Source organism: Tachypleus tridentatus, chromosome 10 (genome assembly GCF_004210375.1).
Source record: "Tachypleus tridentatus isolate NWPU-2018 chromosome 10, ASM421037v1, whole genome shotgun sequence".
Lineage (NCBI taxonomy): Eukaryota > Metazoa > Arthropoda > Merostomata > Xiphosura > Limulidae > Tachypleus > Tachypleus tridentatus.
This window is the reverse complement of record NC_134834.1, coordinates 193,796,715-193,818,218: the sequence shown is the minus strand read 5'-3', so window position 1 is coordinate 193,818,218 and position 21,504 is coordinate 193,796,715. Positions and strand designations below refer to the sequence as shown.

General features: G+C 36.1%; 1 protein-coding gene across 1 annotated transcript in view; it reads left to right on the top strand.

Annotated features, from left to right (window-relative positions):
- Window positions 1–20,544, top strand: part of LOC143228616 (activated CDC42 kinase 1-like) — a 74,739-nt gene extending 54,195 nt beyond the window's left edge. The window contains exons 10-12 of the mRNA XM_076459841.1: window positions 14,810–14,944; window positions 19,626–19,706; window positions 20,453–20,544. Coding sequence (XP_076315956.1) covers window positions 14,810–14,944; window positions 19,626–19,706; window positions 20,453–20,544 — 308 coding nt within the window. The remainder of the gene's footprint in view (window positions 1–14,809; window positions 14,945–19,625; window positions 19,707–20,452) is intronic.
- The last annotated feature ends 960 nt before the right edge of the window (window positions 20,545–21,504 follow it).

Below are 21,504 nucleotides of genomic sequence, written 5' to 3'. Positions count from 1 at the left end.
ATTCTTAAATAAATAATTACTGTGAGGGTGCGAGAACAAATTAAAATTTTTTTAGGGGTGCGGGGCATAAAAAAGGTTGGGAACCACTGAGCTAGAGTGTCATTTAAACGTGCCACCTGAGATTTTTTCTGTGTTGCTGACTAGCCCAGTATTTTAATATGCAGACATCTTTAACGCAGCCTATTACTAGCGTTTCACCGATTGTGTTTGGCTATTTAGTCTTAGCAACTCGAAGCGCTACTTTATAAAGAAGCCCGTAAAGCATAACTATTTTTGTGTGATGCTTTAAAGATATGTTTCTGACGGCCATTTTAAATCAACATGCTTTCTTAAAAAATGTTTCGTTTGTTTGTTTTGGAATTTCGCACAAAGCTACACGAGGGCTTTCTGCGCTAGCAGTCCCTAATTTAGCAGTGTAAGACTAGAGGGAAGGCAGCTAGTCATCAGCACCCACCGCCAACTCTTGAGCTACTCTTTTACTAACGAATAATGGGATTGATCGTCACATTATAATGCCACCACGGTTAAGAGGGTGAGCATGTTTGGTGCGACGGGGATTCAAACTCCCGACCCTTAGAATGTAAGTCGAACGGCTTAACCCACCGGGCGATGCCGGGCATCTGTTTCGTATTTAAATGCCTCTTAAGCGTTGATGGCTTTATTGTGTCGTTAGCCAACACATTTCCACATGTAACACTCACACAAAAGGTCGTGGGTTCGAATCCCGTCACACCAAACGTGCTAGCCTTTTCAACCGCGGGGGCGTTATACATTTACGGTGAACCCCACTATTCGTTGGTAAAAGAGTAGCTCAAGATTTGGCGGTGAGGATAACAATAAAGCTGTTGTATTTCTGTAAAATAAGATCTTGCAGTTACAATAAGACAACTTGAAGAGACGATCGATTTGAAAGAAACAAGACGTTAAGAAAGGAAGTACACGAACAAGGCATGAAGTTTACAGACGAACTAGAAACCTAAATATGTGTGTAATGGGAAATAGCATAGAAAGTATACAGGCTAGTAAACATACAGAAAAGTTATAACTAAAAGTTTTAAAAATGTCTTATTATAGCAAAGTCACTTCGGGCTATTTGCTGTGTCCACCGAGAGGAATCAAACCCCTAACTTGAGAGACGTAAATCCGAAGACATACCACTGTCCCACCGGGGGACAACTTTGAAGAATCCACAGGAAATTTACAGAGTGATATGATTATAAGATCAAATAAGCCATGGGAAACGTAAATAATGTATAAAGGGTTACAATAGAGAAAAATCAAATATTTACCAAAGAGCATCAGTGTTATGATAAAATATTTAGAAACTGAATTGAAAAAATGCAAGAACCGAATCAGTCACAACTGGTTTAGCACCCACTCAAGTATTTCAACCTGAAACACATATTAACCATTCGATAGAAAATAGCAAAACCTATATAATTTACATATAATCTAAATACGTTATTCAGCAGTTATCGGATAGTCAGATCAAATAACACAGAAACAACAGCTTTCTCCAATGGAAGTCTGGAAATATACAAACTGGTTAATTTGACAATGTTTATTGAAAACTGAAGGGGTAGACCCGGCATGGCCAAGCGTGTTAAGACGTGCGACTCATAATCCAAAGGTCGCGGGTTCGCATCACCGTCGCGCCAAACATGTTCGCTCTTTCAGCCGTGGGAGCGTCATAATGTTACGGTCAATCCAACTATTCGTTGGTAAAAGAGTAGCTCAAGAGTTGGCGGTGGGTGGTGATAACTAGCTGCCTTCCCTCTAGTCTTACACTGCTAAATTAGCACAGATAGCCCAAGAGTAGCTTTGTGCGAAATTCAAACAAACAAACTTAAGGGGTAAGCCAAAGGATAGGAGATGCATACGTGTTTCAGTTGTAATTTAAAAGAATATATTGCACAATAAACTCCAAACAAAATTCTTAATTACTTATGCAACAATTTACTCTGAAATGAAGAAGAAGAAACTACAGAACAGAAATATTTTAATTAAAGTTTTAAAAATATGTTTTGCCAGGAAATGAATACAGAAGCCATTAGGAAATGATAAGTTTGCCAAAAGATGACAAGAAAAGGAAACTGGTAAGTAAGGGTCTTTATGAAAACAAAACCTCTTCACGAGTCACTCAATATAATCATAGGAAGTCTTGCAACTTGTTGATTTTTACTGGTTTTACAGCTACTATTCTTTGACCCAGTTTTAATAAAAGCTGGGAAATTGGCTATAGAGATGAGACAAGCCGAAAGTTAGAAGTTACCTTCATAATGGGAGTTCGTTTTTTCCTTACGACATGGTTAATGGATAATTGAATAGATGAACATAGTATGTTGTAAACAGACTCCACGTTCTTATACAGATGTGATGTTAGACAAGCTTATACCTCGTTTGGAAATAAAGATGTAATGTTAAACTGTGACAGTTTAAACCTAATGTGAAAACGCAGATGTTACGTTAGACAAGTTACGAATAGCCTCACGGTCTAACTATGACCAGAAAATCATTGTGTATTATATGAAAATTATATCGTCAAATGTTGAAATTCCGGTGACAACAGTAATGGATCCACAAATTAAGAATAAAAACAACCCAAAGAGAAACAGAGAAGAATCTAGGAAATAGATGGTCTAAACAGAAGACTATCTGCTGTAATCATCTTTGGTAAATTAGCAGGAGAGAGATCAACTAGTTAGCTTCAGAGAAGGATTTTCAAAAATTAAATCAACTTGTTTAAGAGCTCAATATTCCTGTGAAGACTACGCCCAGAGTGTTGCCAAGGGTAGAAACATTAATGGAAAAATCCATCAACCACTCACCTACAGAGAGAAAAAACTCAGCAACAAGATATTGATAAAAGGCAGACTCTATTTTTGTACCACAAGTCACGGAAAGTAAAAGACAAAAAACATTTTATGACTGCAGAGTTTGGCGATAGTAAGTGAGGAAATAGCAGACACTTCGTTTTGTTAATTAACTAAAATTTTTTATTATCTTCTTTTCACACATATAATAAACGATTTATTTAGCATAATGTATGTCTTTATAAATAATAATGTTGTTTATTGTCAAGAATTACTTTACTGTCAGCTGTGGAAAATTTCTATTCTGTTTTGACTCTCGCGCAAACCTACTTGAGGGCCATCTGGTCCTGTCATCCCCAGTTTAGCAGTGATCGAATAGAGGAGAGATGGTTAGTCAGTACCAATCACCGTTAACTCTTGGGCATGTCTTTTACCAATGAATAGTGGGACGGAGCGTCGTATGTAGTGTTCTCACGGCTGAAAGAGGTAGCATGTTCAGTGACGGGGATTCGAACTCTCAACCAACAGATTGCGAGTCAAGTGTCCCGTGACGGGGATTCAAACTCTCAACCAACAGATTGCGAGTCAAGTGTCCCCAAAAGTTCACTTTCTTTTCTCAGCGAAAGTAGTAAAACGTGTATAAAATTATTTCATTGGCACTACACCTGGTCATCAAGGCCTTCAACCCATTAGAAGGACACATCAGACCGGCGAATACACAATAGACAAAGTAGAAGTTGAAAGTTTAATACACAAACTGTATCACATTACGGCCTGGCATGGCCTAGCGCGTTAAGGCGTGCGCTTCGTAATCTGAGGGTCGCGGGTTCGCGCCCGAGTCGTGCCAAACATGCTCGCCCTCCCAGCCGTGGGGGCGTTATAATGTGACGGTCAATCCCACTTTCGTTGGTAAAGAGTAGCCCAAGAGTTGGCGGTGGGTGGTGATGACTAGCTGCCTTCCCTCTAGTCTTACACTGCTAAATTAGGGACGGCTAGCACAGATAGCCCTCGAGTAGCTTTGTGCGAAATTCCAAAAAAACAAAAACAAAGTATCACATTGCATGAACAACAGCTACTGTGGTATTACTGGATTAAGTTGGTGAAATGTAATTTCTCAATTTCATTCAAGAAGTCATTCATAGATCAGAATTAGGGTAAAAAAATAATAATAGGTTATTATTTGTTGGTGTATTTTAATACGATTTATTTATTTTTACTTTAATTAACTTTACCCATCAAGTTCAAGCTTAGTCGATATGTTTGTTAGTTAGTTTTTTTGCATAAGGTCAAGGAATTTGACACTCCAGGGAAGGCAAGTGTTGTATACTTTTTTAAATTAAGGTATATGTGTTGATGTTGACCAGATGAAGTTTCGAGGTAGCGTGAGACACAGTTTTGATGAGTGGAACCTTTTTCAAAGTTTAGGATACAATTTGGACAGTTTAAAAAAAATGTAAAGTAGGACAAAGTTGATAATCAATTGATTAATTAGTTAGTTGACCAGTTTTTACGTTGAAGTTGGCTTGTCAGTATAGTTAAATTGCGAATACTGGGTTTGTGTTTAGATGAAGTAAGTTTGTTTGTTTGTTTGTTTTTGAATTTCGCACAAAGCTACTCGAGGGCTATCTGTGCTAGCCGTTCCTAATTTTGCAATGTAAGACTAGAGGGAAGGCAGCTAGTCATCACCACCCACCGCCAACTCTTGGGTTACTCTTTTATCAACGAATAGTGGGATTGACCGTCAGATTATAACGCCCCCACGGTTGAAATGGCGAGCATGTTTGGCGCGACCGGGATGCGAACTCGTGACCCTCAGATTACGAGTCGCACGCCTTAACACGCTTGGCCATGCCGGGCCGGTTTAAAATTATTTTCAGGACTTTAGTTCTGATTCTCGTCCACAGCTATGCTTAGAACGTTATGAGTGTGTGTGTGTTTTGTTAGAACATCGGGTTATCTGCTGAGCCCACCGAGGGGAATCGACCCCCTGATTTTAGTATTGTAAATCCGAAGACATACGGCTGTATTAGCGGGGGGCAGATGAGGTAAGAGCCATGTATAGAACTACCAGTACACATGTACTGAATGTGAGAGTCGTACATCTTAAACTATTCTCACACTCATACACGTCGGTAAAAATTTCAAGTTTTGGATAAATTAGTAGTTTTCTATAATGTATTGTCTTTATTGAATGGCCGGATGCAGTTCAAAATCAGCAGTTGTCTATAACGTATTGTGTTTACTGACTTGCTTGATGCAGTTCAAAATCAGCAGCTGTCTATAACGTATTGTGTTTACTGACTTGCTTGATGCAGTTCAAATTCACCATCGTATTAATTCAAGAAACGCACTAGGTTACAACATTTTTACTCCAATGAATAAAAACGTTTTGGAGGAGAGCATTCTGCAAGATTCTTTCAGAAGATGTCCAAAATGAGTGCACGCAGAACTATTCCGCTCGTTAAAATGTTCGTTTTTGAAATTTCTTGTTCAAACAGATTCCTTCAAGTTATCAGACTTTCGTTCATAAACGATAAGATCATTGCATTTAACATCTTTTATGAACTTATGTGTATCAATGAATAAAGTTAGGCTAACTTACTGAATTGTTTGTTTTTTTTAATTTCGCGCATAGCTAGCTACTCGAAAGCTATCTGTGCTAGCCGTCCCTAATTTAACAGTGTAAGACTAAAGGGAAGGCAGCTAGTCATCACCACCCACCGCCAACTCTTGGGCTACAATTTTACCAACGAATAGTGGGATTGACCATCACATTATAACGCCCCCACAGCTGGGAGGACATGCATGTTTGGTGCGACCGGTATTCGAACCTGCGACCCTCAGATTACGAGTCGACGCATTAACACGGTTGGCCATGCCGGTCAAACTTGCTGAATTTGAAGAAATGAAATGCTATTTTCATCATTGAATTGTTGTTGTTTATCAATTAAACACAAAGCTACACGATGGGCTATCTGTGCTCTGCCCACCACGGGTAATCGAAACCCAGTTTGTAGCGTTGTAAGTCCGCAGACATTCCGCTGAGCCACTGGGAGGGGCGTATTATGATAAGAGACAAAACTAAAAGCACAGTTTCCTATCCTTTGTTACAAACGAATTATCATTTCACTCATCTAACAGACGGCAACTCCAGTTAGTAACTGAATAATTCTAAACAACATGACCTACAATAGAAATTATTTGAAAAACATATAAGTTGAGGTTTTTGAATAATTCTGAAATTACAACTGTATTTGTTACAATACTTCCTACACATATTCAATTCTGATTTGGTTATATTTTTCATGTACTAAATTGCATAATATTTAATTTTTAACAATAATATCCTCTTGTTACATATTCCAGAATTTAATAACTCATTTTTAGATACGGTAAAACTATACCTGCATGCTGCCACCTGCAAACTAAAGATCAATATATTATAATCTCAGTTTGAAAATAAATACTTGAAAATATTGTTGCAACCTATATTTTTACTGTTGTAATTTATTTGTTCGCTGGAGGGAGCCACGGGTCATTAAGATATTATTAATACAGGCGAAGTACACCTAGAAAATTCTTAAATATTTCACGTTCGAGTTTATCTAGCAGCTCTGAAGCTATATTATAAATATAAGCGTAGGAAGGAGATAACTAATTTAGTTATAGTGTAAGTCAGTTAGGGTGTGTGCTCATAGTTTGTTTTCAGTCGTGGTGTACAAGAAGTTAGTGTAGATGGTGCTGTTTGTAAGCTTGCTTAATAATTACCTCGTTGTTCAAAAGTGTAGAAACAATTGGATTTTAAATTGTTTACTAGATATTTTAAAAGAAACATCCCCACAAAAGAACAACTTTACAACAATATATATTATTAAATAAACGGTAGTCTTATAATAGTTAATAATACTGTACAAGGTATTCTATAATATTTCTAAAGAATAACACAGTAAGCCAAAAACTTAATTTATACTTTTGATTTATGCATATACCGACATTAAAATATTGTAATTTTATAAATATAATATATCAGTGTTTTCAATAATGTAATATAAATGATTTTTTGGCGTTATGAAAATGGATAATTTCTGTATGTTCACTCTAGGAACTCTTATTTATTAAACAAAAGTACATATATGGTTATCGTTCTAATGCTTTTTTTAATATAGCATAAGGTCTTGGAACAACATGGGACCTATTGGTCCATCTCAACTATTCCATCCTCTAAACTAAACTAAAATAATTAAAAATAAAGCCAGCCGTTATCATAATTTACCTATTAAAACATTTTCTTAGCATCACTTACATTTACTGCTTCTGCAACATCTGAAAGCAACCCGTTACAAAGGTCAACCATTCACTAAAAACAATTAAACTGTCTTCGCTGAAAATGACTCCTATCCAGCCAAAAGTCATATTTGTGTCCCATACTCCTACTGTTCTCACTGTTAGATATGAAAAAAATTGATGCACCAACATTATAAATTCACTTCACATGAATTTTAAACACCTTAAATAGATTCCCTCTAACTCTTCTTTTTTAAAGAGAAAATAATTTGAGAAATTTCAGCCTCTCCTTGTTCGACAACCCTTCCATCCGTCCATTCATCGTACATTCTTGAAAAGTCTTATAAAAATTTGGTAATTCATATTGGAGGAAGTGTGGGAACTTTCTATAATATTAGGATAAGAGAGTAAAAAGTGTGTGGTACATTTATATGCCACATTATCAATAGAAATGAAGTATTTAACAGATGTTGATTAATGTCATTACTTAAGCTAACAGAAACGCCGCCCTGCTAGGCACAATATTCATACTTCGTTGAAAAAACAGAAAAAGTGAACTTTTTCTAATAATGTTTTTTTTTTTTCCTGGGGAAATGCTGCACGAGTTCGAATCGTTCTCTTTCGTCGCACGTAACTCATTGCATCAAAATAATTCAGTGTACGGAGCTCAAAACTTTCTGAAGTTTTATAAATCGTGATTTTTATATAATAAAAATGCTATCTTTTATCGAAAAATAAATTATGAACTCCAGTTTCTCAGCACTACATTTAGAAATTACACCAATAAAGATATAATAAAACCCTGACGTACAGTTCTAGTGAAAGTTGTGTTTTTGTTGTGAGAAGAGTGCTTTTACTTAAAGTTGTGTTATAAAAATGGTTGTTGTACGTACCACAGTTATTTTTCTAATCGTCTAAATCTTCAATACACAAAGTATGAAATTTTTGTGTATTATCGTTTATCGTGCCGCTCAACAGATGACGCTATATACCATAAACTTCAATTACCACTTCTGTGTGTTATTTAGCAGTAATATGTTTATCAACTATCGTATTATGAATAACAAGAAAACACCAAACAAACAAGTATCGTGCCTAGTGCTAAGCCTTATCGGAACTGTGACTTATCTTTATTTACAGAATTTTTAATGCATTGACATTTAGAAATCAGAGCAATATTTTTAACTTCAACTTTCTGGCAATTTAAAATTACAGTATGTAACATCATTCCTAAGCGGTGGATGTTCAGTCTTAAAATGTTAAAACCCGGGTCTCAATATCCTTCGATGGACAAAGTGCAGATAACTAATTGCTCTAAAAGAAATAAAAAACACTTTAGTTCTGTGCACAAATTCACAGTGGCTCTCTGATGTCGTAACTTGGGTCTAGAGGAGATATCATACCCAAAATATATTGTTCAGTAATATTTAATTTCTGTACATAGTTGCAATTGCCCTTCGACTCGTAATCCGAGGGTGGCGGGTTCGAATCCCGGTCGCATCAAACATGCTCGCCCTTTCAGCTGTGGGGGCGTTATAATGCAATAGCTCTTGCGTAGCTTTGCGCGAAATTCAAAACAAACTAACAAACAAGCAATAGCCCTCTTGTGCCCTAACTTGGTTCCAGAGAAAATACATATCCATTTTAGCAGGTTTAAAAATATAATTAAAATACATATCCATTTTAGCAGGTTTAAAAACATAATTAGATATTACTTTATCGAAACAAGTAGCGTACAAGCTGAAATAATTACAACTTTTAATGTTGTAACATTAACAACAAAATAAAAAACGAAATAGCTTAACATTTTTTCGCTGTTGTGATTTTTAGAAATATCGATGAAAGCGGTGAGAAAACACCTGTTAAATAAAATGTATTATTTATATAAACAAATTCTAAAGAACATGAATAATTATTATGACGTAATGGATTTGAATGATGGTTGGTCTATAGTTGTTGGATTTATCAAAAAGCTACACAACGGGCTGGCTATCTGTCCAACAAAACAAACAAACAAACAAACAAACAAAAACCTTTCTGTTAATAGCAGATGTATCACGAAAGAGGTAAAGAACCCTAACGGGTGAAATTGCTATTATAACAATTTCTGTTTTATTTATAGACGAATTCATACCGCACAACATACATTAATCGCATTCTGATGTTTTAATGCTTTACTTGGAAACTGTGATCATTGTAATAAGCAGGTAAACAGCGATCTACAAACATAATGAAGTGATTTACTAACGGTGGAACATATTACATATTTCGATAAAACATTGGTTTGTTTCCTTTGAAGAGAGGCTAAGGTTCTATATCCTTATAAGTCGATTTTATTAAATTATTAGTATATTAGCATAATACGCTTCCGTATTTACGTACAAGTGATCATAGCATCGCTGTCCTAATGGAACTTTAATTTAGCGTTTATCATAAGCTTGTCAAACTGTTTCGAAAAAATAGCATGTATTTATATACATATATGTACATATAATTATTGTCATATTATACTTTGAAGTTTCTTGTCTTTCCTTACTAGAAACAAAATGTGTCGATATCTTTTGATTACTGTTTCTTTATTAATTAATATTTCTTAACCTTTTGATCTATTTTAATTAAATGAAATTTATTATATTAGAGAAGGCTATACGTAAAGAGAAACGCTTTGTTAAGTAATATGACGTTAAGACGTGTTTGGTTTTTAATTTGGCGCAAAGCTACACGAGGGCTATCTGCGCTAGTCGTCCCTAATTTAGCAGTGTAAGACTAGAGGGAAGGCAGCTAGTCATCACCACCCACCGCCAACTCTTAAGCTACTCTTTCACCAACGAATAGTGGGATTGACCGTCACATTATAACGCCCCCACGGCTGAAAGGACGAGCATGTTTGGTGCGACGGGGATTCGAATCCGCAACTCTCAGATTATGAGTCGCACGCCTTAACCCACCTGGCCATGCCGGGCCGTTAAGACTTATTAAAGTTTATAATTTGTTTTTATTCTTATGACATCTCACATTAACACAATAACCAGTTATGTGAAGAAAGTAAAGTCGAGAACACTATATTGTCGCAATATTATAAAAAATTACCCATAACAATAATAGATTTAATTGCTGCAAGAACTGAGTGGCAAAAATGCTGGTTACTCGTGAGATAACACAGTTACATCCAGTTTCTGAGCTCGTACCAAAACAACTTCCAAGTTGGTTTTTTTTTTTTTCTTTCACTTCAATTTTGTTTGATGTTTCGCCATGATTTATAGATAAAATATCATGGTCAAACTTCAAAGAATAAACGCCATACAAGTAAATGTATATCTTATGATATCATTATACAGTAAATTAGTTTTAACCGAATTTGTAGACTTAGGCTTATAAATACCTGTGTATCAGAAAGTGTATTGTTTCTAATTGATAAGGTATGACATTTAAAAGTTGTAGCTCGTTACTTAATACAGGTCTGATAACGTTTAGGCCTAGCTTTAATTGTCTTTTATCTTTCTTTTTCTAAACCTTTTTTGACGGTTTTGTTACGCATGTGTTTGTGAAGTGTGATACAAAGATCGATCTCCTAGCAACCATAAGATTAAACAACAGCTATGCTCACTCAGCATGTAAAAAATAAAATAAAAAAGTAGAACAATATACGTATAGTGAACCAAACTTAACCCTTGTTGTGGCTGGAACGTAGGTTTCACCAGGATAGCTTGAAAATATGTAGGTGCACTAAATTGCACATTGGCTTGCTTTTAATGTCATTATCGCATAATTAAGAAAATAAAAGTTGGAAAAACTACGAAAAATATTTGTTTTCCACTGTCTGGTTTCTTGTTCAACACAAAGCGAACAAAACACAAATTTTATTACCATAAGACTGCTGACTTACCTTTGAACTATTGTAGATGTTTTTTTTCTCTTTCTCTTACGTAAGGCTTGTTTTTGTTTGTTTGTTTTTGAATTTCGAGCAAAGCTTCTCGAGGGCTATCTGCTCTAGCCGTCCCTAATTTAGCAGTGTAAGACTAGAGGGAAGACACCTAGTCATCACCACCCACCGCCAACTCTTGGGCTACTCTTTTACCAACGAATAGTGGGATTGGCGGTCACATTATAACACCTACACGGCTGAGAGGGCGAGCATGTTTGGCGCGACCGGGATTCGAACCCGCGACTCTCGGATTACGAGTCGAACGCCTTAACACACTTGGCCATGCCGGACCTATTCACACATAGAAGGTACAGATAAAACTGTATTGTAACTCAGAGACACCTTTTTGTAACTGGTTACCTCACCATAATGCTCCCCAGTGGCACAGCGGCATATTTGCGAACTCACACCGCCAAAAACTTAGTTTCGATACCTGTGGTGGGCATATAATATTCATATAATAGTTTCAATTAGTTCCCTTTTTTATGATAGTTTGTTTTCTTGGATTTCGCGTAAAACTACACAAGGACTATCTGCGCTAGGCGTCTCTAATTTAGCAGAGTAAGACTAGAGGGAAGACACCTAGTCATCACCACCCACCGCCAACTCTTGGGCTACTCTTTTGTAGCCTTTTCATGGGATTGAACGTCACATTATAACGCCCCCACGGCTGAAAGAGTGAGCATGTTTGGTGCGATGGGGGATTCGAACCCGCGACCTTCAGATTGGGGGTCGACCGCCTTAACCACCTAGCCATGCCGGGCCAACACTGAAACTAAGAGTATATATATTTGTATATATATATTCAGTCTGAGGTTAGTTATCGCATTATTTGTTAACAGAAATGATAAAAAGAAGGCGCTATAATACAAGCTTTACACTTGTCTAGATTGCCCCTTTATCTCACAATGGGACAGCAGTAAGTCTTTATGCGTTCAACGCTGACATCCGGGGTTCGCTATCAAACGTGACTTACTTATATACCATTAACGTACCGATGGGTCCACGTATTGAGCAATCATGTTAAGTTCTTACTTATTCTAAAGAAATGACCAATGAAATTGGACGAAAACTCTCATTTGCTATGTAAAATACAAAGAGGACCGCGTTACTAATGAGTGGGATTGATAAAATATTGATGTTATTTTTCTATTTATTTTGGGAGTGACTGATACGTCATACGAACTACGGCGTAGACTCACGAACAATTCAGTGTTTAAAAAGCGATGTGGTCCACGAACCCTATCAGCAGCTCATGAACGGAAATCAAACACTTTGAATTCACAAAAACCAATATTTCTGTTCTCAAATAAACCGGTAACAAACCGTTGTTTCGGCCTGGATATAATTACATATAGGTTACCTTAAGGTCGCGGTTAAAACGAGTCTTAACAGTTTCGTTGTACTGCTATCATAATGCTCTTAAACTTTTACATCTTTTCAGCTGTTTACCGGGCAACAATTATCTTTATGATAAGGTATTACTTCTGTTATGGCTTGCTGTCCTTGAAAAGTACTGTGACCGGGCGTCTAGGAATTTATAATAGTTCCCAGGGTATAGGTAGGTATAGATGATAGCTAATAATGGTACTTTTCCGCCAGCTCGTCATCACTACTGCCCTCTCAGTATTAAGGGGGAAGAGAAAAAGAAAGTTATACGTGTACATTAATTTACGCATGTCACCAGTGAAGTCTGCTTCATTTAAATACGATAACAATTTGATATGTTAATAGAAAAGCTTAAATTTAAGTTCTAGAAGCCTACTTTTACTTTCTTTCTTCTGTTATCACGTTCTACACATGTAAATATATTTTATATACTGTTAAATGTAAACTTAAATTACAGCACCGAAATCGTCTGCTTTATTGTTGATTAATCCTAAAGCCGTATACTGTTAAATGTAAACTTAAATTACAGCACCGAAATCGTCTGCTTTATTGTTGATTAACCCTAAAGTTATATACTGTTAAATGTAAACTTAAATTACAGCACCGAAATCGTCTGCTTTATTGTTGATTAACCCTAAAGTTATATACTGTTAAAGTAAACTTAAATTACAGCACCGAAATCGTCTGCTTTATTGTTGATTAACCCTAAAGTTATATACTGTTAAATGTAAACTTAAATTACAGCACCGAAATCGTCTGCTTTATTGTTGATTAATCCTAAAGTTGTTTTATTTTTTGGCTTTGTTTTTTCTCATACAACTTTGTATGATAATTTATGTTCTCATGCTACTACGGGATATACAGAGATAACATAAAAGACACATGTATCAAACCATCTGCCAAAAATAAGTAATTGTTGTAGCCAAGTGCGAAATTTTTGGTGAGTCTGGACCTATGATGGGTGGGCAAGAAATTTACAAAACCTGGATATATGTAACAAGAAACGTATAACAAAAGCACTGCATACGATATATTTGAACGCGGGAACTGTCTTGTAATCTCTTATTAAATGGACCTGGTGATAAGTGGGCGGGTCTCATTCAGGTCCACTTGTGCCTAAGGCACTGTTTTAGTTACAATGCACAAAGTGGTCGAAAAGATTAAATAACAAACAATATTGCTTACTTCTATATACCAGTTTGATATACCTTGGGTGATACTAAAAGAGGGAAAATTACAAATTTCTTGTCATTAGTCAAAGTAACACAAAATTCCATCCACAAAATCATTCAAAATTTAAATGAGAACATCACACTTTAACAACCAAACCGTCTTTAATATTTTTATTGGGAGAATGTTTGAGTTTAATAAATCATAAATTTTAATAAGAGATATGGTTACTTAAGAATGAATTGAGGTAACAGATATCGTTTGTCAACAATGAATTGAGGTAACAGATACGGTTTGTCGACAATGAATTGACGTAATAGATATGATCTGTCAGCAATGAATTGAGACAACAGATATGGTTTTTAACAATGAATTGACGTAATAGATATGGTTTGTCAACAATCAATTGAGGTAACAGATATGATTTGTCAATAATATATTGTTGTAATAAACGTTTTCTCCAATAATGACTTGTGTTAACAAGTATATTGGTTATTTTTTATATAATATTAACAAGGATATTTTTGTTTTATTCATCGGACAAAACTTTCATAAATTAGTGTTTCAAAATCTACAAATAACATTTATTTGTTATATAATTTTTTTATAATTAATTATTACATTTATCATATAGTCAGCTTCATGAAGAGGATCCTGGAAAATATTACGTTAGGTTTACTATATTTTCTGGCCCGGCATGGCCAGCTGGTTAGGGCGCTTGACTCATAATTTGAGGGTCGCGGGTTCGAATCCCCGTATCACCAAATATTCTTGCTCCTTCAGCCGTGGGGCGTTATAATGTTACGATCAAAATTCACTATGCGTTGGTAAAAGTGTAGCCCAAGAGTTGGCGATGGTTGGTGACGACTAGCTGCCTTCCCTCTAGTCTTACAGTGCTAAATTACGGACGGCTAGCGCAAATAGTCCTCGTGTAGGTTTACGCGAAATTCAAAGAAAACTGTATTTTCTATATTTGATTTTCTTGAAAGGCCGTGATGGATTTGGTGTAATCACTATTTCTTCTTATTAATTTTCTCCCAACAGAACGATAACGAAGTAAATTAGCTGTTATAACGCCTGGGTAGCAGGCAGCAAAGGTAAATTGTCTCGTCAATATACGCATATTCTCAAAATTCTCTGAAATGAAGCAGAAGAGACCCATCTAGTTAAAATTCTGCATGTCGGTTAACAGATTTCAGTAGTAACTTCTAACTACCTTCACCCACAGTTTCACCTATCTCGCACGCAGTATCTTTCAAGACCCTAGCGCGGCCTAGTGTTGACGTAATAGTCCAGCCTGTTCTTAGGTTGAGAGTAACAGCTCTAGGCGGCGGATGTTGCCGACAGGTTGCCTCTTCCTCTGGTAATTAGAAACTGTGTGTAAAGTGTGTTTTGGGTGGACAAAAAAGTTTATTTTTGAAAAGGCGTGTCTCGAAACGAAGTCGAACAAAAGCGTATTGGAAAAATAAGCCATAGGCTATATTCGCTTGAACCTTAAAACTTAAGGAAAACAAGCGTTGTAAAAACCCTGTTTGAAAATTAACTCTTAGGAAGAATAAGTGCTATATTAACCCCTCTGAACTAAGATTTACAGCATCTCAACTATATGTAAGGCCTGGCATGGCCAGGTAGTTAAGGCACTCGACTTGTAATCCAATGGCCGTGGGTTCGAATTCCCGTCACACCAAACATGCTCGCCCTTTCAGTCATCATAATGTGACGGTCAATTCCACTATTCGTTGGTAAAAGAGTAGCTCAAGAGTTGGCGGTGGGTGGTGATGACTAGCTGCCTTCTCTCTAGTCTTACACTGCTAAATTACGAACGGCTAGCGCAGATAGCCCTCGAGTAGCTTTGCGCGAAATTCAAAACAAAACAAACCAAACGTTTATAAACAATGTCGAAGAAATGCTTATATTTAAAACATTTGCACGTTACGTACAAACGTAAATATGGGAACATTAAGTGAGAATAGTTTATATTACAGTACATATCCACAATATATATGATATACACCGTAACTCACGTATATATAGTCTGTACTGTAAAACGAATTTTATATGTCTGTCTGTCCATGACGAAAATATTTCAACTTTCACACCTCCGATCATCATGAAACTTTAAGGGGTATTGGTTATGCCCCTGAAGAGTGTTTTATTAATTTTATCAAGCTTGATATTTTTCTTTGAAACTTCTATGTTCCGGATATTCACAGCCTAGAGGAAAGGCAGTTAGTCAACAATGCCCACCGCCAACTTTTGAACTACTATAACTGAATAACTGAATTTACTCACTCAACTTCGTAGTGCACTCATTGCTCCAAATATCGAATTGCAATTACACAACGTGTACTATCGACTCTCAGATTCACCGTCCAACGAGCGAACCACTATGCCACTCCCGGCTTTCTCCTTACTTACTACCTTAGTGATATTTTACCGAAATATAGTCGCCAAGAAGTATTATTATCTCCAGAACACTTTCAGTAATACAAGTTGAATAAAGCAATGAATATATTTACTTTAATATTAAAGAACTGGCCTGTAGGGGGCGAATGTCGAGGCTATATTCAGTAGAACTGAATGGTAAACTAAGTAAAAGCAAGACTTCCTGCCATTAGTATGAATTCATTTGTTTATGAGAGTGCTTTTCTTTCGGAATGAGTCGAACCTCTCACTTTGAAGTTGTAAATCAGGAAGCTTACCGCTGATAAACAAGGGTGGAAATCCCAATGAAACCAACTAAATAACTTACAAGCACGGTCAAGATATCTTTTCCAGAATAAAATAGTGAGGTAAAAATGACTATACTTTTATATTTTCGTATAAAACATGGTTTCTCAAGCGGTGAGTTGCGCCCCCTAAGGATTGCAAACGTTTACGTTGATGCTATAATAATAAGTTAGAAATATAAATTATAAATTTGCACTTTAATTTTTTTCAACCGCACTTTTAGGCAGAGAATCAATCAGGGGCAAATTTGCAATTTTGTTTTCGGGAGAGGGGGATAAAATTAAAAGAATACAAATTAGGACTTTATTTGTATTTTTCAACTGCATTTTTACGTAGTGAGTAAGTCTGGGCAAGGGTCAAGTTTATATTTTTTATGGGAGGAATTTATTTGTTTAGAATTAAGCGCAAAGCTGCACAATGGGTTATTTGTGATCTGCCCACCACAGGCATCGAAACTAAGTTTTTGGCGGTGTGAGTTCGCAGATATGTCGCTGTGCCACTGGGAAGCATTGTGGTGAGGTAACAAGTTAAAAAAAATTAAAGCATCTCTGAGTTACAAAACAGTTTTATCTGTAACTTCTATGTGTGAATAGATCCGGCATGGCCAAGTGTGTTAAGGCGTTCGACTCGTAATCCGAGAGTCGCGGGTTCTAATCCGGGTCGCGCCAAAAATGCTCCTTCTCTCAGCCATGTGGGCGTTATAATGTTACAGCCAATCCTACTATTCGTTGGTAAAAGAGTAGCCCAAGAGTTGGCGGTGGGTGGTGATGACTAGCTGCCTTCCCTCTAGTCTTACACTGTTAAATTAGGAACGGCTAGCGCAGGTAACTCTGTAAAATTAGTTTGTTTTTTCCATAAAGTTAAAAACGACAGTTATTAAAAATTCATTGTAAGATGAGTCGAACCATGATATTTCTTTTATTTACAATTAGATTTACTTTTCTAATGCTAAGCTGCGTATTGGGACTGGACTGTTGGTGGTATCTAGACAGTAACTCTGTTTAGTGGCAGCGGACTGTTGGTGGTATCTGGACAGTAACGCTGTTTAGTGGCAGCGGACTGTTGGTGGTATCTGGACAGTAACGCTGTTTAGTGGCAGCGGACTGTTGGTGGTATCTAGACAGTAACGCTGTTTAGTGGTAGCGGACTGTTGGTGATATCTAGGCAGTAACGCTGTTTAGTGGCAGCGGACTGTTAGTGATATCTAGACAGTAACGCTGTTTAGTGGCAGCGGACTGTTGGTGATATCTAGACAGTAACGCTGTTTAGTGGCAGCGGACTGTTAGTGATATCTAGACAGTAACGCTGTTTAGTGGCAGCGGACTGTTGGTGATATCTAGACAGTAACGCTGTTTAGTGGCAGCGGACTGTTGGTGGTATCTAGACAGTAACGCTGTTTAGTGGCAGCGGACTGTTGGTGATATCTAGGCAGTAACGCTGTTTAGTGGCAGCGGACTGTTGGTGATATCTAGACAGTAACGCTGTTTAGTGGCAGCGGACTGTTGGTGGTATCTGGACAGTAACGCTGTTTAGTGGCAGCGGACTGTTGGTGGTATCTAGACAGTAACGCTGTTTAGTGGCAGCGGACTGTTGGTGGTATCTAGACAGTAACGCTGTTTAGTGGCAGCGGACTGTTGGTGATATCTAGACAGTAACGCTGTTTAATGATGAATAAACCATCTCTTTCAATTTCGGTTTATTTATCTAAAATAAAATGCATGTTTTATTGTTAAGCACAAATGAGCACAATTAATTTGTTCTGTGATCGTTAAGGGTAATGAAATCCGGTTTTTAGAGTTATAAACCTTCAAACATGTCGCTGAGCCACTGAGGGGTAATAATGTTGAGAAGAAATGCTCTGATAAAGACAGAAAGAAAAGTAGGTGATTTAAAAAAAATTGTTGACCTTAAAATATATCCGACGAAGGCGAGTGAATTTTTCTCGTATAGTGCCTAAGTGGATCTTTATAATTGGTATTAGTTACACTGACCTTTGTTTACTGACCGGAATAAGTTCATACGAAGTCGTTTTATTATCAAAATACCTTCGTACATCCTTGATTTTCGATCGTTTGAAGTAATAAAAATAAAATAGGCTCTAATGTTGCGTGAGATGAAACGAAGTTTGGTGGAAAGTCGCTAATTGTTTACAATTAAATCACATAATGTGGGGTTACTGGTCATTACGTGCTGCTTCCTAGTGGCAAAGGGGTATGTCTGCGGACTCACGCCGCTAGAAACCAGGTTTCGATACCCGTGGTGGGCAGAGAACAGATAGCTTACGTGTAGCTTTGTTCTTAATTCCAAATAAACAAACATTATATGGTATAATTTAAAAAAAAATACAAAATTGTTGTTCATTGTTTTTATTTTTTTAAGAGAGGGACACGAGAATTTTATTGTTGGGTACATTTGGTAGCTAAGTTTTCTTCCTAACCTGTTCTATCAATTAGCTACCAACGAAGAGAGAGCATTTTGAATTGTTTGTTTGGTCTTGTATTCTACGTGTACGTATGACCTTGTCTAAAACAGGTATTCCAAACCAACTCTTGCCACGAAGCTGTTTTATTCACTTAGGTGATCTACTTTCAAAAATGCATACGTATTATAGATTGCACGTGCACAGTTGACTGGTCAACAACTGAAGTGGAACAGTCCAGCTACCTTCACTAACAAGCCCCTGCATCTCCTTCATATTCTTTCCTCCAAAACATTTGACTTTTTGATGTCTTTCGCGCGTTCAAAAACCACATTTGTTTCTCTTCTTGCAATATAGGCGTGATTTTGGAATACTGTACTTTACCATCTCGGAGTTTTAATACGTGAATGTTTGTTTCTTGTTTTATCAAATTTCGACTTTTAGTATAGAAGCGCTGAACAGAGCTGCACGTGTAGTCACGATAGTCTCGAACTAAGCTTCGAATATTCAGTTTTCAAACCAGAATCTTCAACTATCTTCAGGGCATGGGACTTGACCTGGCTTTGTGATGGACCAGAATCGAGTATGCGTGTAATACCGTGCTAATATTGGAAAAGAAAAACGTATACTGAGTTTGTTTTACACTGATGAAGCTCAGACGCTTACTGAGTGAGAAGAAAAGAGCACGATAGAAGATTCCAATTAACAAACTTTGGTAGTGTGACACTAAAATATAAAAAGTCGACAACCGCGAAAAAAACAGGGTTGTTCAGTGTGGGATTTCGTGACACAGTTACTGTAAATTCAATGATGAAGTGTTGAAAACTGATTCGTGTTCGTTTTATTTTTCATTTTTAAAGAAGCTTCACATGTGAGTAAAATATAGCTTTATCAGGATCTCAGTTTGTACATCGAGTGACAGCGACACACATACCTGAGTCTGATCTTTATACGTCACCTTCAGAGAAAGTAAAGGGTAAGTTGCTTTCCTCTGTTTTTTAGTCACATATCATTTCCAGATGAACTTCGATCTTTAATTTACCTCATCTTAAAAACGTGATAACTTTAAACGTAAGCTTTAGTCTTGCAATTAATGTATAAATGGATAAGTTTATTGTTTTAAAAGAAGAAATAGTTTGAGTAACATTGAAGTGTATTTAATATCAACTCACGTTACAGAATTAGAGATTTTTAATTCACGTAACAATGTAGTGTATTTAATATCAACTCACGTTACAGAATTAGAGATTTTTAATTCATGTAACGATGTAGTGTATTTAATATCAACTCACGTTACAGAATTAGAGATTTTTAATCCACGTAACAATGTAGTGTATTTTATATCAACTAATGTAATAGAATCAAAGATTTTTAGTTCACGTAACAATGCAGTGTATTTAATATCAACTTATATTACAGAAATAGATTTTTAGGTCACGTAACAATGGAATGTATTTAATGTCAACTCATGTTACACAATTAGAGATTTTTAGTTCACGTAACAATGGAATGTATTTAATGTCAACTTATATTACAGAAATAGAGATTTTTTAGTTCATGTAACAATGGAATGTATTTAATGTCAACTCATGTTACACAATTTGAGATTTTTAGTTCACGTAACAATGGAATGTATCTAATCTCAACTTATATTACATAATTAGATATTTTCAGTTCACGTAACCATGGAGTTATTGATGTTTTTATTGTTTTTGATAACAGCTTATGTTACAGAATTAGAAATTTTTTTTGTGACTCGGGTCTGTCACGGGCCTCAAGTCTGTGATGCTGCTCAGGGTAAAGATGTTATTTAAAAACGACCTTTCTGTTGCTGTTGTGTTATGTTTTAATTTTACCCTTTCTTTTCATGAGTTCTTACTTCAAATTGTGTGCTAAGTGCAATGACCTTTCTATGTAATTTAGCCAACTTTGCAGCTACTTTCCTGAGGTTACGTACTGATAATAAAATACGTATTTACTTTAATGAAATCACGTAATGTTGTTTTGTAGTTTTCTAGTTTCTGTAATTCTTGGTATTTGCTTTTGTTGTAAATAAATCCTCTTATAAAAAAAAAGTTGATAAACATGTAAAGGCACTTTGTACTATTATTTGATATTAACTGAGATATCTGACATACTATTAAAATAAAAAAAAACAACAACAGGGGTGAACATAAAAGGAAAGGTTGAGATAACTGACACTTAGTGGAAACCCCTAGAACTGAAATTAAAATTACTTTGATTAAACACACTGTGTGATGAGCAGAAATTCAACAAAGCCAAAGCACAACTATCATTTTCATCATTAACTCTATCTTTACGGACTAGAAAACTTTTAAAACGCCTTAAAATTCCTATAAACTAAAAGTTCAAACACATTTTCCCTTGGAATTTGGAGAACGTTTTGCAAGTTAAAAGGTTCTCCGAAAGAAATCCAGTACATAATTATGGACGAGTCAATTTCTTAAAAACTTAAATAAACATTGCGAGGTCTAACTTGTGATTAATAACTTGGAACAGTGTTAGTCTTACTGATGTGTTTAACAGTTACGTAAAAGGTAGATGTGTATTAAGTGCCAAAATTAACATTTCAAGTAAAGAGTTTGGTCACGACATCGTGTTACTTTTTGTAACAAATACTTTATAAGATATTTAAGTCTTGTTATAAATGTGGTTTATAAGATATTTAAGTCTTGTTATAAATGTGGTTTATAAGATATTTAAGTTTTGTTATAAATGTGGTTTATAAGATATTTAAGTTTTGTTATAAATGT